We start from the raw sequence: 17353 nt of genomic DNA on the forward strand, positions 1-17353 counted from the left end.
AAATAAAATTTAAAAAAAAAAAAAATTAGACATTCCTGCTCTCCCTACTCACTCACATCACCACAGCACTCCCATCACCACAGCCTAAAGCATGGCTGCAAAAGGAGCAGCACCAGAAAGGCTGGCAAATGTTCAGCAAGGAAAAAACTTACTCTGAGAAAAGGTACAGACTTCAGGAGGGGCAGAGTCAAAAACCAGGGGAAAGAAGACCAAGAGGGCTTGGGCCCGCTCTCTTCCACACTTAATAGCATTTGGTTCTAACATGTAATTTGGACTAACAGACGAATTCTTTCCTGTGGTTTGATGGATGTTAACATCCCCTTTTTTTGTTATTCTTTAATAATGTATTACATAACATTCTGATACACTAATTACCATCTCATGTCATAGCAATTTTATTAAGAGCTTATACTTACAAATACCAATTCTGAAACGATTTCAGGACTTTTTGCCATTTTCTCTGAACTACGCTTGAAGCACTGGCAGCACGGTCTGACACCGCTCCGTGCACCTTCCAGTAACAACACATCTCTACACAAAGCTGTCTCGTGAGCCCTGGGAGTCAGGCATGGATTCTTCTTGCGTTTAGTCTCAAAGACTTGTAAACAAGTTACTTTTAGCACACTAGGTTGTGATTAAACACTGGTAACACAGCCCTATTACGTTCCTGTACCTGCTACAGTTCCAAATCCAGAAGCAATGCTAAGAGAGAAAAATTCCTTTATACCAAGTAATGGAAAATTTGTTAACTATTCTGCAGTTAGTGTTTGCTCATTAATATGTTATCATCTCACCAGGCAAGACTTGGAACCATGAGGTATTTTTCTGTATAAAATTGCTAATGCCATCAGGATTGTCCAAATGGGATCATCATCATTAAAAAGATTACATGGTGAGGAAAGTGATTACGACAACATCTCAGTAGAAGGATTACTAATCACAAGTAGAATCCTGGTACAAATCTCATTCTCTGTATACAAGAAAGGACACAAAATCTTTTTAACATAATTTATATACATTTATGGCTTTATACAACAAACTGTCAGGGATTGTTCTCATGTGTCTGTAGAAGTACATCAGGCACTTTTTCTGAAAATATCCACGTATGAATTTTAATTTTGCAATGTGACTAAGTCAGAGCAGTGAAGCGTTGAAGAGCTGTCACACCACTCGCAAATAGAACTAGCAGTATGTACATGCCAGTCTCTCAGATATTGCTGGTTTGTGGAACACCTTCAAAAAAGAGGCCAGTTTTCATGTCAAATAATTTGCTTTTTGCTTGCATAAACCATGCTGCATCTTACATTACAATTACTAAAATAATAATAATAATAATGAGAATACCTTATTTAAAATCAGTCATAAATTAAGAATCCTAGCAATTTCATAATGAAAATAGGAATTTCAAATCAGTAAAAAAATAAAAAAGTACTAACATACATCCAGTGGTTTAACAAGTGCAAATTTTATACTGTTTTATAATTGGTCCAATTTTAACTTCTCAGGGATGCTCTGTTGACCAAAGCCAATAATAAGCAATATGATTTTTGCTTATAAGTGTAGGCAAACTGTCAGTTTATCAAAGCAGAGCTTTCCAATTAATGCATCTACTACCTAAACATATATCATATAGCTATATTATGGAAACAATACATCTTTATATTTAAAATATCTCAACAGCTCTATAATACAATAAACTTTTAATAACAGTACAAACCAGAGAAAAGTCAAAAACAAGGCTGCATAGGTAAGATCATCTGCACAATTCACAAACCAATCATTTACAACAATTCTGACAAACTAAGTTACTCCAGAAACTTGGTACTTTTACTGAAAAAGGATTTATAACTAGAGGTCACATAATGTTTGTTTTCAAAGCAGACAGCATGCTCCTTCACCAACTTCACAGTATTCCAGAATTACAATTGCAAAACATTAGAATGGCACCACAAAAAAAAAAAAAAAAATCCAAATAAATGAACAAAAACAACCCTCAAAATTAAAAAAAAAACCCCAAACCCCAAAAAATGCCAAATAGACCATGCAGCCCAAATCTCTGATTACCTACAACCGTTTTCTCACAATAATTAAAAGGGCTTTCTACAGACTGTTGTAATTAAGGTAAGGCTACATTTATGTTATTCATAGGTATAAAAGGAAAGGAATAAAATAGTTGTTTACAGGAAGTTATACAGTAGCAGTAAATAATAAACAGGAGGTATATTGTTAAATGTAGCATGTTCAGCTGCATCCCCATGGAGCATAGCATTGATTACTGCTTTCTTTGCATGCAGAAGTGGATTTTATGACAACTTTGGCCTATGTGTATCAGTGCCTATTTGGGAGCAAACATTTTTGCACATGCAGCAGACAGAATGATCTTCAGAAACCCCTGTATGAGCCCTCTACTTGCTCCACTGCCAGGATTTACTACCATATTTCAGAGACTAGGCATTTGATGGTGAAGATGCTACTGGAGAGATTTGCCTGCAAAAGCAGGTGGCTTCATTGAGGCTTTGGCACTAAGAACATTTTATTTTGCTCAAAACAAGTTCAAATACCAATTTCACGCTGGGGAAGACCCTGCGTCACATCAGCCTCTGGAACTGCCTGACAACCATAATAGTGTATCTAGAAAAGTAGGACCCACTGTAATTAATAGTGATTTAAGCCCAACAGGGAGGTAAATGCTAGCACATCAATAAATACATTGCAGAGCCTTAGGAAAATCGTAACAAGATCATTTACTTGGCAGGTCCTGTTTCCTTCTCCACCATACACCATCACTACAGGGAAGATGAGTTTCAATTAGGACATTTCTGGTTGTGAGTTATTTAGACAAAAGAAAAATCAGTGTAAAAATATTTGTTTCTCCCCTTCTCCATAACAGCCAGCCCTAGCAAAAAAAAAGCTGTTAATTCTGTCAGTGCATAAAAAAAGCTCCAAGGATTTCTGGAACACAAATGTTGTGTAGCAACCAGTGAAAAGACAGGTGAGGCCTCTTATTCATACATCCATGAAAACTGCATCATGCAATTACAAAAAATCAGAAATCACTTATTCTAAGACCCAGTCCTGAAAATGCTCAGGTAGCTGTCAGTGTGCTTACTCCAGCAAGACCAGGTTTTTCCACAGAAACAAGATCTCTGTTATTAATGCTCTCCCCTACCCTAAACCTCATGCATTTGTATAACTTTGCCACTTACTTTATCTTTCTTTTTGAAAAAAGTAATGTTTGTCCTGCAATAAGGTCAAAGTTTTAGTCTCCCACTCAAAATTAGCATTTTTGCTTCTTCAAATCTACTGCTTTACAACAGAAACACTGATAAACCCTACAACTGGTAATAATTAAAACAAATTACAAGTTTGTCATTAATTTTACTACAATTACAAATTTTCCGCAAAAGGTCCTGCTCTTGAGTGCACAAACATTATGAGACCTCCGTGAAATAAATATAAATGTGAAGCATTGTACAAGCATCTTAACAATGAATACTTAACACTTTGTGGTAGTTAAAATGGTAATAGAAGCAGATGACATTTCTAAAAATGCATATATAAAACTGATTAAATATTTCTAAACATAAAGTTGTCTATATTTATACATCGCACAACAAAAAAAGGGACAGAAATGTTTTGTATTCAAGATCCTTATTAAGCTTTTCCATTATTAGCACTCCCAAGTGCTAGGGAAATTTATAAAAACATGTACTTAATCCAGTTAAAATACTGTACAAAATGAAGAGGTTATGAATGCTGCCAGATCTCAGATTTATTTTTTTTTTAAGTTGCCTATGTAACAAAAGTAGATTTTAATTATAAGAAAAATAGCTTGGAAAGTATTCCAAAAATTATCTTAAGCCCAACAATAAAGTGATTAATCTGACAATGAAATCCAGATATATTCTTGCAAAAATTTACACAAATACAGGTAACTTATCAAATGGCATTTAACCTACTGTTTGCTTTGAATAGTCAGTGAGTTTAGTAGGATCATATTTAACAGGCTATTCTATTTCCATATGAAATGTGTGGCAATTTTGAGTAAAATAACACAGTTCGTACTGCTGCAAGGCAAGTCCACAGTTATCTCAATTCATCAAAACACAGGTAACATCAACAAAGGTTAAACTTACTTAGGGTATGAGATCATCACAGTATTCTTACAAAAGTTTATAAACTTTTCTTAGACCAAAACAGATAGTCTTAAAAAACAATTCTTCTTCTACAGATCATACTGTACAAAACTGAAAGCACAACATGATGTAAGTAAGAGTCTTTGCTGTGATTATATGGTGTAGTGAATTTGGCACTTCAGAGTAATCAAATTTCCAATGGCACAGTTCTTATCTACAGCAGCACATAACCTGCAAACCTTGGGCAAACATCCTGTACAGGAAAATGCTCTCTCTGCTGCCAACTCTGATGAAAGGAAGGCAAAAGGCAAAAAAAAAAAAAAAAAAAAAAAAAAGACCCCCAAAAAAGTTAGTGCGTGCGCACAGCTTTGTCAAGAAACTTAAAAAGAAAGGTGAAGGACATCTTTGTACTGCTTTTCTCAGTTCCTGCTGTCAGACAAGTCTGGAGAATTTAACCATAGCCTAGGAAGAAAGAAAAAACAACAGAAACAACAAATTAACATTCACAACAGATGAGTAAATCTGTTAAAATATGCTCAAGCTAGCTTTAAGATATTTAAATGGAGAAAAAAAAAAAAGAAATATTCATTACTGGCTAGTAACCAGCAAGTTTTTTGTTTAGAATATCGATGACAAAACATTAGCACTCCACATGAAGTAAGAGAAGTTGGTACTTGACAGTCCTAATGCACCAGTGCAAACCTGATTCTCAAACTAACAAAGGACTGGAAAGTGACTGACTGTTACCAAGGGAGTTCACATGCCAACACAGAAGAACTCCCAGATTTTAAGCATCTTGACATTTCTTTATTTTCCCTTTAGCTGTTTTGCAGATTTATTATAAAGAGCACAGCTTACCTCCTACTACATCCTAGCCTGACACCCAACTGTGTGTGGTTGTCTTTACGCTGTGCTGAAAACTTTGGTTAGGCAATACACTGTCAAAGTTAAAATCTAACGTTTCTCCATCCATAAGGTCATTACGGATAATCGACTCCATGTCACAGTCCAACCGTTCAATTAACATGTCATCTAAGTCACTGGGAAGCTTCTCCTGGTGGAGGGAAACAATTCCCACCCTCCCGTAGCCATTGCAACTGTTAACAGGGGCATACGGATTCATGGCATTCATCTGCATCGGGTGACTCATAGGCACTTGTAACGAAGTCTTCACTGTCGACAGGCGATTTAGCCCTGATGTGTGTGACATGGTGTTCACTGTGTGTGACAAGGCACGGCCGTTGACTGCAGGCGCTGGCTGGTTATGTCCCTGGTGAGGGCGGGCATTAGGGTTCATCATTTTGTTGTGGGGTGGCTGGCTGCCATAGTTCGGCACCACCGAGTTGGCGACCATCAGCACACTTTGGCCCAGCGCCCTGCCACCAGCCTGGGAAACACCAGCATCCACTGATGCCAAGATATCATTGTGCGGCGGAGAATCGGAAGTCAGTAACTCCTTCAGAAGTCCCGCAGGACAGTTGTATTGGCTCATCGATCCATAGCTTGATTTACTGTCTTGGAGAGTCTGCATAGGAATCTGGGACAAAGAGCTCATGCTAGCTTGAGCATAAGTGAATTTCCTGTAGTCAGGATTTGGTGAACCTATACTTGTGGTCGAGGATGCGAATGAGTAACCTGGCGTTTGCTGCATCAGGGTGCCAGATGAAGACTGGGTTGACACAGTCATTGATGTATTCGGTGACAAGAGATTGAGATTATCCAAAAGATTTTCCATGTTCTCAGAATTACTCATTTCTGAAAGGCTTGGTAGAGTAGAAGTCATTTTGGTGGTTGATGATGGGTATACCATGGAGTGCACATCCCCATCTCCAAGGTCATCTTGCTCTGGCAAAATAGGAGAAAGTCTTCCACTAATTGTGCTAGCATTAGAGCTCGTTCTAGGTCGAAATGTACTCCAGTTATCAAAGTCATCGTTACTGTGAGAGCTGGGACTCGCAGGCCACTTTGAGAACTGTGATCCGGGGCTGTCACCATTTCCCTCCTGACCAGACTGAAGGGCTGCTTTTTTCTTGGCAGCTCTGCCTCTGCTTTTGGCAAACTTGCTGTTGTTATCCATGGACGCTGCTCGCCTCCTAGGAGATTTGCCACTCTTCCCTCCTTCGGGATTGAGCATCCACCAGGAACTCTTCCCTGTTCCTTCATTCTGTACTCTGATGAACTTGCTGTGCAGAGACAGGTTGTGACGGATTGAATTCTGAAAAATAGAATAGCATGTAAGAAATGGAGAAGACATGCATCTTTTATGGCATACTAACACCTGCTTTTGTAAGCATACTCTCATTTTGTTAGAAAACACAGGGGTAATCATTAAATAAGAAAACATGCCAGCCTGGAAACCTGTTTTATCTGCTCATCGCTCTGAACTGGCTGAAACAAGCTTGCAAAGAGTCGCCATGTCAATTTGTCTGTCATCTGCTTCCATCGCATCTGACATTATAAGAAGTTCAATAAAACCGTTCTGAAATAAAAATTCCACATAGAGGAGAAAAAATAAGCCAGAAGATCAAGAAAACTACTGAAGTGAGTCAACTGATGAGTGAACCTGACTGTATTTATGGATTTTTTTTAATTATTATTTTATGCAAAGTTCAGGAATACTAGATCCTGTTCTATGGTCCTTCTAATGGATTCTCATCCTGCACATCACAAAATCCTACAGACACGCAACACACAAACTGTCACTATTGTCACTGAGCATTAGTGAGGTTTATATCGCTTGTGTTATGTGAGAAAATACATATAGAAAACCAGTTGAGGATTAAGTTCTAATTTTTATAAGTAAACATCATAAATTGCCTAAGAAATCATAGAATATAAAGGCATGTAAAGAACATAGACAAGCTTGTAATGAAACCCTCAGTCTTAAAAGCATAATTCTCTTTCAAAATCAATGTTTTAATATGCAAAATTGACTCTTCAAATACCTGAGGGCAACAGATATCTTGTGCCAAGAATGGCCAGAGGTACTGGAGCTTTTTTTTGGCCTCCTCAACCAGGAGTAATGTTTCATGTTTTGTTCTTAAATACAGACAAATTAAAAAAAAATCCAAAATGGAAGGCCACAGGCTGACCTGTTAACAAGAGACTAATCTTTGCACTACCAAGCTGTAAAAAACCCTATTTTGCTCATATCATTTTCTGCTGAGCACATGTAAAAAACATTGTATCAACAGAAAAGTTTTCCTGCATCTTGACACAATTGCTAACAAAAGGCCACAAGTTCAAAGAGTGCTGAAACAGGCAGCCATACATGTTAATAGAAGGTTGAGACAGTACCATGATCTATGCTAGGACTGCATTACGTGCAGAACAAGGAGAAGGGAACCACAAAACAACACATGAAATAAATGTTTAAAACCAGAAATTAGACCTCAATGGCAGAGAAATCAGTAATTTACTACCTGACTTCCATTCAGAGTAATTTTCAGCAACTTGTCTAAAGATCTTAAGTAGGCGTTCCAGGCACGAACAGACATCTCACGGCTTAAACCAGAGACAACAGGCTCAAATTCCCTGCAAGAGCCATTATATGTTTTGGACCATGGAAAGCAGAACGGACAAAGCAGGACTGGCCATCTGCAGAGCTCAACAGAAGTGGTTACTCTGGGATAACGGAGGACACTTTCAGTAGATGAGGGCAGCAAGGAGGCGTTACAGTCCTGCAACACCTTACAGGCGCTACTGACTTGAGTCTATGCCCCCAGAAGCACAGCTTCAGCCCAAACTGGGGCACAAGACACTCCCTAACACCAGAAGATGGCAGAGCATGGCCTCAAGGCACTGACTGTTCAACCAGAACAGCACTGAGTCAAACCATGTGCCTAAACTCAGAAACCTTTCCAGCCTCTCCTCCGAAGAACCGTCTTTACAAGTTGTCCCAGTTAAACAGACACCATCAAAAATTCCCCATCCCTGGCAGTATTCAAGGCCAGGCTGGATGGGGCTTGAAGCCACCTGGTCTAGTGGAAGGTAACCCTGCCCATGGCAGGAGGGATTGGAACCAGATGGTCTTTAAGGTCTCTTTCAGTCCAAAGCATTCTACGACCCTATGACGACTCAATGATTTGAGTGTTTCCTTATTCAATTTCAAACGGAAGCCATTCTCCTAGAAACTGTAGGACTGTATATCTCTTCACTTCAGGTAATCTTACAATCAAAATACTATCTCTGATCTAGCAACAGGGTGCTAGGGAAGGCCTTGGAATTTTATTTGCACCAGGTGCAGCTAACACATAGGGAGGGTAAGCCTGGAAATCCATCTTTGGACTTGCCCGCAGCCCCAGGGGCTGGCCGAGAAGCCTTGTGAGGCCAGCCTGGCACAGCTCGTTGTTTTCAATCAAGGGCCACAGACGAATCTGCGGCTGACACAAATCCAGCTCTACAAATGTTGCAAGAAAGTTGCTCTGAGCGGCTGTTGATTAAAAAACCTCCTGCGCCAGTTCATTTTTTTACTGTATTTTGTAAACATACCCGGTTGGCTCAGGATCACTGTTTACTATCAAAATAGTCATATCAAACACACAAAAAACATCGGTCAGGGAAAACACCGTGATGAGGCTCAGCTCCCTCTTCTCTGCTACACAAGTGTTAAATATTTAAGAAATCGCTGTTATTCCTTAGTCATCAAAAATGTTATAATCTGGTATTATTGTACCGAGGACATTTGAGGTCGCTCTTTGAGTAACAGAGCTGTCTCCTAACTCTGCCAGCAATGAAAAAAAATTTTCCTAACAGGAAAAGGTTTGCGGCCCAGAGCTTGTTACATAAATTCCTGTTTTTCACGCAGCCAGTAGGACATTAAAGAAGCTATGATTTACTAACTTGGAAAAAGTGTTGAAGAGGTAAATCTTGTGAAAATATGCACTGCTGTTAATGATGTTGTGTCTACAAATCCTTGCCAGATGCAAACATGACCTGATAAAAAAGTATAGTTTCAGCAGTGGATCTTGGCAGCTGGAGGAGTGGCGCAGCTGTTAGTGGCTGGGGCGCGTGGCGGCACCACCAGCCCCAGCATGCTGCGGAGATGCCTTCAGCCACGAGTCTCACCTAGACTTCGAAGCAAAGCTTCCCAAAACCTGACCTGAGTAACTCCAAAAGCAAGCATCTGCATTTTGAAGTGGGTCTTCGCACAGCAGCAGTTCATGCCAGATCGCACTGAGCATAACTGTACTGGAATTTTATCAAAATCTGGGTCAGGATGGCAGCAGGGCTGCTGCCACCTGTGGAGTGCTTCCTGGGATTGAGATTTTGCCTCTGAGATAAATTAAACTTGCTTCAGCATTCAGACCAGGAACTGTGGATATGCTTATTGCTACTTTCTGATTTAAGACTCAAAATATGCAAAACTGGTATCAGCTACATGCAATGTGAAGAGCACATCCCGGCTAATAGAACTCATGAAGCCAAGATAATTATTCCCTTGAATCTACATATTTATATAATTCAGCTGTACTTCTGACATTTCCAACAACTCTACCAATATCCAACACTGCATTTAAACCCAAGATATAAATAGCAAAACATACCACTTAAGTTAAACTTGACTAATTGCTGAGAAAAATCATATCCCTATCCCAAATGAAGTTGAGGTATTTAATTTTTTTTTTTTTTTTTAGTAAATTGGGTTGGTGTTTCACTAAACACCTGAAAATTCAGTTGCTCTGTTAAAGTTGACAACATTGTACTTACTGAAGTGAGACCATCCAGTGACACTTGGCCATCTTTCTTCTACCCCAGACCTTGGAGCACCAAAAGCAGAGGGAAGCAGAGCTCCCCTTTAACCCAACTGCAAACCTCTCCAAATAGGACCTACCTGTGTATTTGTGATTATCCGAGGTGCTGCAAAACCCCAAATTTGTAGAAGCACCTACAAGTGCTCATGGTCTCTCCCGCCCTCATACTTTCATCCATGGGCACAGGCAGATCTCATCCCACCAGAGTGCCATGAGAGCCACCAAAAGGGAGAGTGAGGAATGGATGTGAGAATCAATACACTTTACAAAAACAGGTGTGTTTGCTATCAAGTTGTATATGCTGACAGCATTGCAATAAAGCACACCACGGCATCTCAGGGAGATGTAACAAGGAACTAGTAACAAAGGTAGGAAAGAGTTGGCCTCTGGAAGCAGATGCAGTCATAACAAACTGGGAGGCCACAGGAGCAACACTGCTTCTGTAACACATAGGTCTAGGATTTCCATTAAAATTAACAGTCTAACGACTGCCCACCAAGTTTTCATTCAGATGACATCCCAGGAGTCCACTGCTTTCCACACCTCTTCCAAGGGGATGGCCTACACAAGTTGCCAGCCTGCTCTACCATCAGCTGTTAATGACAGCTTACTGCATGCTTCTGAACCAGCACAATCTCCTTGTGGTGACAATACCAAAGCGTAAGTTTCACAGCAGAGAAGTGGAGACCCCCAGCCCCCCAGGATTTCAATATGCTCTTACAGAAGACATTCAACCTGTCTCTCTAGGTCTTTGTACAGGGACTCTACAGCAGGTCCAGATGTTCACATCCTCCTCCTCCTGGAGCCTCACTGGCAAGAGCCACTCTAAGAAGAAGTAATTAACACTCCTAGGAAAGTGTGCAGAGGCCAGGAAGTTCTCCAGCACACTGGCTCAGAGCTCATTCAGCATTGACAGCCGGACAGCAGCAGCAGAGGCTATCAATGGCAAGTGGCACCACACAGCATCTATCCAAGGCTACGTTAGATCATGCCTGGCAAAACAGGCATGTTTACCTGCAATAGCTACACCGCCTGCACCCGTTTTGCTGTGGTTTCCAACTGCGCTGCCAAATTTATGGCGCTTGTATGAAGAGCCCAAGGAGGAAAGAAAACACTGGTAACTCCAGACCTACTAGAATTTCCTTTGGTACAACAGTCTGGTGTAAGGCAATCCTGTTTGTCTTACCTAATAACCATGAAATACAAAATGTTCAGATGCCGATGCTGCACATGGAGCTTGGATTTGCCTCAGAGCTAGTGCTGGACAGCCACAAGCACTTGGTCTACAGACAGCACACATATTCTGACACTACAATGTTCACCAACACAACCACACTGCAGTGTCAGAGGCCTCAAATGCTAATGAAACAGCTAATTTTGCCACTCGGTTGTGGTATTTTTTTATTACAGCTCAGAAACCTTCTCTGTTGTCCAATAAGAGTATGGACAGAAAGCATGTCACTTAGCCTCAGGTCAAAGAGTCATATTTAGAAGATGCTGGAAACTTGCCACCTGCAGCTGCATGAAGGTGGAAGGGCAGGATTTCCTCCCAAACAGGTCATGGTTTTTTGGGTCCTTTGTTCCTGGGGTGGTGCTTTTGTTTGACTTCATTTTTTCTCCTGCACTGTTAAACAGTTAAGAAGTATCAGCTGAAAGAAGTGAAGAAATAATTCTCTCATCCTAGGGGGACCTTGCACTGTTTCTCTGTGCTTTCCATTACATCTGGTGGCATAGTAAGAGTCTTTCCCAGACCACTACCTATGAAACACCACCTCCAAACATGGAGACACTTCCATAAACTGTTCCATGTGGTAAGATTTCAGCAATGCATCCCTTTTTCCATGTATGAATATACAAGGACAGGACGGAGTGCATGTTTTTGCTATATGGTTGCTACACATGTCTCCTGAACACAAAGGGGCTTCCTGTGGCCGTATGTCAGTGGCATTAATCTAAGTCCTGTACATTCTGCATTCAAGTTCACAGATTTATACAATCCTGTGATTCCTTCTCATAGCTGTCAAAGACTAAAAAACTTTGAACACTGAAGGTGCTTGGCCATCCTCCAGGTTGCATCCTGCTGCCACTGGGAACTGGAGGGGATTTCTCAACCACTGGAGAGTTCTTCTCTGGATCACGGTAACATGCAGGAACAGAAAATGCATACCCAGCTTCAGACATTGATGTTTAAGACTTGGCTGTCCATGACTACATGTCAGAGTGGGCAACTCTGTTGACATGTATTTGAGTAATTCCCAATTGCCATACCCTATATCCTCTTCCTCATCCTACACAGACTCCTTGAAAGCACTTTACCATAATGGCAGTTTGGACATTTCTAATGATATGATAGCACTGCCTACTCTCCCTACAGGCATTTTGGAAGAATGAAAGTAAAAACCATAAATAAGGTTCACAGTATATCAAGTGTGCACACAGGACAAGCACACACCTGGACACTGTTCCACATATGATGACCCCAACCAAAACTTCTAACCACTCTTACATTTTCTGTACCTCCAAGAGAGAGACAGGGCCACAGCCAGGATAACCATCATCTACACCAGTGTCAATACTGTGTTTTGTAACTACATTTATTTCTGTGAGCACAATACAGACATGATGTATCATCAACACATATAGACCAAATACATAGACATTTGCTAGGATTTCAAAGCCAAAGAAACTACGTGACACTGGCTAGGGAAAAAAAAAAGGGACAAAATAGCTTCATCGGGATAAATAATGGCCATCAGGATAAATAATTTATCAACTTCATTAAAAGTTGTAAAGTGTAGAAAAATACATATCAGATAAAAAAATTCAACGATAGCAGAGATAACTATTTTTGGTGATCCAGACAAATTCTAATACTGCCTTTACAAAACTGATGCTGCAAGCTTTCTACTCCAACAGATGGAAAACAAGTGTTTGACAAATATAAGGGTTCCATATTTGTAAATAAACATTTCTGTTTTCCACAAATATGAAACATATATATGCATATGCATATATACAGCTCATGATGAAGCAAGTTCATCAGTGACACAGGAGGCCAACAAGGAGACCTCAGTGAAGAGGAATGTTTCCAAGTCAGAATGCCCTTCAAACTAGGGCTTCTTCTCTGCTCTCCTTAAGCACTCTCAGACCTCTGGCCTTCACAAGCAGCATGTGCAATTATGTCAGTAACACAAAATCAGGAAAGCAGGAGAACTTGTGAATAACCTGAGGGACCAGATGCTATCACAGAAAAGCTGGTAAAGGACTCAATAAAACATCAGAGGTCAGGGAAATAATCAGTCTTTCAAACCAGTCCTACAAAATATTGCCATTGCACGTACAAAAGCCTGCATCTTTTGTTCAGGAAAGGTGAGGGAACACCTGCATTATGCCAACACCAGACCGAAAGGATGACAGTGCAGTTGAGGTGAGCACCGTGCACCACTGCTAAGGTGTGCCCATCAAAGGGGTTAAAAGCATTGGAATCATCTGTAGTCCATCAAGCCCCGAGGAAGCCTGCTGTAATCATGGCGAGCAGATAGCCCTTTTACAATTATTCACTGTGAGCTCTAATGCAGTGACCAGGAATGTGACTCTGCAGGGACACAGGCACCACACAGCCATAACGGTCTGAGGAAAAGCTGTCCTCAAATGCAGAGCAAAAGCAGGTTTTTGCAAGGAAAACATGGATCACAATTGTAGGCAAAGTTCATTAAACTGAAAAAAAAAAAATTAAGTAATAACGTAGCAGTTCATCCATACAATGCCAGAATGACTAACAGCTCAAAATTTTATTCTGCAGCTATAGTGAAGAGAGACTAAGCAGTGTTTATTTTTTTTTTCAGCCAGTGGGAATAATTATGATCAGTAGAACAAAAAATGTTAATCACTCGTTTCCTGTTTAACAGACAGCCTGCTTCACCTCTGCCACTCTCCACTGTTACACCCAATTCATCACAAAGACTACAGCACTGTTTATAGAAACCTTTCCCCCCAGCTCTTTTTCTTTCTATAATAAAACTGTTTTTTATTAACATTTGTTAGCTCTAATGAAGAGGTACAAAAGTGTATACATGCTAAATATATCAATGCTAATTAGACTAGCATATCATCTTAAAAGGAACACTGGAAATATGTTCTTACCAATTAGAAGCAATAAGGTCAGAAGTAGACCAAGGTCTTAAGTGCAAATTACAGAGGTGAAAGTAGTAGAAAATAGGGTTGATTTTTTGCATTAGCCTTTGAAAGCACGCAGAGAACTTCCAAGAAAAAAAAACACAATCAAAAACCCCAGATAGGATTACTCAAAAAGCTTTAACTGGTTAAGTGAAACAGCTGTAAAGATCCCTGCCTGAGAAGCCACATAAGTTTTACAGACTAAAATCCCTGCATTATGACCAAAACAGATCTCTGCCACTTGTCTAGGTAAAGGCACAAGCAAACCTAGACCTGTATGTTTGGTTTCAGCTGGTTACTTTGCTAGGGAGCCGCAGATGTTAATTTTCATGAATTAAGGCCATTTGCTTCCACAAAACCACTGATAACCTAAAGGGTTGGAATGACTGTCAGGACCTGATGGATTTACAAGCAATGTGCTGCCCACAACAGTTGAAAATGAGTTAAAAGTGAGGCAGGTAAAGCAAAGCAGGATGTACTGGAGACACGGGCTATGTTCATGGCACTTGCCCCATGCACTGTGCTGCCTGTGGGCTGGCCATGCCTGGAGAAGCTCAAGGGCTGTCCGTATTTCTTGCCTTGAGAAGCAACATACCAAAGGGGATGTACAGATCCAACAGTATAAAAAGTTTTGTTGACTGAGCCTTTGCATAGAATACAAAAAAAGGAAATGTATCTCCTTATTACACTTGTATTAGTACAACAGAGGCAGTCTTTTCATTTAGCAAAGAACTACAGGGCTCACATTTGTGGATGTCACTGAATATCAGTTTTTCAGAAACAAAGAGTCAATGAAAGCAGCAAGCTTCCTCTGCAGCAGGGTTAGCTGTGCCCCACAGGAAATCCCTGGCTTGAGGAAGCTGCAAGACTTGTGAAAAGAAGGGCAAAGCCTTTTATTTACAGGCTGAACAATATCTTAAGCTACATCTCACTATGATTTGATCTTTATTTTGACTATAACAAGTGCAAGGATATACTAGCAAAATTTTATACAGTCCCCCAAACTACTAAAAGAAAACTAAAACAAAGTTAAATGGAATTTTTTGTTTGGTTTAGGTCATCTTTAGAAACTATTTAGCGCATCTAATGGTTAAGATGCTGAAGGTTTCATATTTGTAAGGGGACAGTGTCAGCTTAAAAATAACAACTACACCATGAATTTCACCTAGTGTTGTAAATATCTGATGTTGATATAGTAAACAAGAGAAACTGAGGAAAGAACAAAGTGACATTCCTGTTTCCCTCAGTTTCTTTTGCATCTGAAGTCCAGTACATAGTCACTGTTTTACTATTTATGTTTCCTTTAGCCAATTTATCCTTTATCTGTCTTAAACATGAAAAGAAAATATCATTTGCCTGCTAACAAAGCAGTAGCAGAAAAGAACTGATTTCTTACATCTTTATTAAAGTAGCTAAAATAGGATCATAGTTGTCTCTAAACTCCTGCACATCTGCAAATAGGTAAAGGATATTGCTTTATACGCTCAATATTTGTTCATTTCTCTTTGTGTTTTTATACCCCAAATTCACAAGAAGCAATTAAACATCTTCAATTACTCCTCTCTGTACATCCCAAAGAGGCACCACATAAATTAGGCATTATGTTTCTCCCCAGTTTCTTAGAATACAGTTTGCCTTGGTACTTATTTTCCCCCACCACAGAAGCAGGTCAGCCCACCAGCACACTCTCTTCAAGAGAGCTCTTTCCAATTCAAGTTTGCTCCCACAGCCTAGCACATTTTATGTAACACAATTTACTACTCCAAAGCCAGCAAAAAACCCTCATCCAAATTTCAGGATAGCCTTTGGCTATATTCTAGCATGCACTGTCCCTCTTCACTGTCTGGCCACTTGCAGCCACCCTCTTTAAAAGGTAAGGTTAATACCTAAAAGGGATTTTAGTTGATTTCCTGGGGACTCGGAAGACTCCTGTTGTGTGGCTGCACTGTTCATGCCAGCGTCTTCCTCTCAGATGCTGTTTTCTGTGATGTTCTTCAGGCTGCAGTTCAAGAATCACTGGCACTCATCACTGGGTTTTACAACATCTGCTCAGTATTATAAAGCCAGAGTTGTCCAGTCTTGCAAAACATGTAGCACCATCTCTGAACAGTTACCCCCGGACAGGCTCACAGTTTTCAGTAGGCTATGGGAGGCAGAGCAGTATTCCTCAGAGCAAGATGGGCACCCAGAGGAGGGAAATCTAAAGGCCAATTTCTTCCCTCACACCCATTTTGGAAGCATTCCTACACTCCCTCTCTACTGTAGGCTGTGCTCTGTACTTAAGAGACCCCTATTAAATCAAAGAACTATTTACAATCTACATACTGGCAAGTCCACATTCCCATAGAATGTCATCTGGCAACAGTGACTTAAATCATCAGCTCTGTATTTATTTGCTTTCCTCCTTCACAAACAAGAAAAGTAAAAAGGACAAGAAAAAGTAATGTTTTTAATGACAAGAATGGAATTAACAGAGTAAACCCCAAGAGCTCTGATGGACCAGCACTCATTACTATACCCCAATGTCCTTTTTTTGAAGTAGTAAAATCTTACAATGAGGACAATGAAAAGGATGATTAGCAGCACCATTGTGGCTTGAGATGTTTTACATACACACCTGCTGCTAGAGGGGCAGGACCCCACTGAACACAAAATAAGACAGCTTCCAGAGTGGGACACTTGTGCAGAAACGAGCTTCATTAGACATTTTGGGTGCTAGATTTCTCCTACCAACTAGGTCTAATAAATTACTCCTCATTACTATTTCTTTCCATTTGATATACACAAGGAAACTGGTCTTACCACGGGTGCTCAGAGAGCAGACCTCATTCAGTCTCCCATTCCCCTGGACAGAGCCTGACGCAGGGAAGCTTTGGGCACAAGGTGCCTTTTAACAAGGGGGAATAGGAGGTGTCCCAGAGAGTAGATTGTATCACTCTTATCAGTTCAGAAAAGAAAACATTGTTTTTGAAAAGCCTCCCCTCCTCTACACTAATCCCTCAAACCCAAAAAGCTCTTATCATCTTCCAGATTAGGCTTCCTCCTCCTAGAGGTCACAGTCTTCACGTGATGCAAGCTTCACCATCATCGCCACTATCCCCCTTGAAGAGAAGCCCACGTGTAACTGGGCAGCCCGAGCCTGCCAGCCTTGATATTCAGATTTAAGGACTGCAACAGTCAAATTCCCAATCACAAAGCCTGCCAGGGCCTCCCATCCTTTTGCCCAAAGATGAAGAAAGCAGTGGAGCTTCCCTCCAGCTTTTCCCTGATATGCATTAAAATATATTA

At 40.4% G+C, this 17353-nt stretch overlaps 1 protein-coding gene across 1 annotated transcript in view; it reads right to left on the minus strand.

Annotated features, from left to right (window-relative positions):
* Positions 1 to 371: 371 nt before the first annotated feature.
* The window catches only part of FOXO1 (forkhead box O1), a 61260-nt gene continuing 44278 nt past the window's right edge, over positions 372 to 17353 (minus strand). The window contains exons 2-3 of the mRNA XM_053971257.1: positions 4995 to 6351; positions 372 to 4598 (exon numbers count right to left, since the gene is read on the minus strand). Coding sequence (XP_053827232.1) covers positions 5008 to 6351 — 1344 coding nt within the window. The 3' untranslated portion in view covers positions 372 to 4598; positions 4995 to 5007. The remainder of the gene's footprint in view (positions 4599 to 4994; positions 6352 to 17353) is intronic.

Source organism: Vidua macroura, chromosome 2 (genome assembly GCF_024509145.1).
Source record: "Vidua macroura isolate BioBank_ID:100142 chromosome 2, ASM2450914v1, whole genome shotgun sequence".
NCBI classification, from domain to species: domain Eukaryota; kingdom Metazoa; phylum Chordata; class Aves; order Passeriformes; family Viduidae; genus Vidua; species Vidua macroura.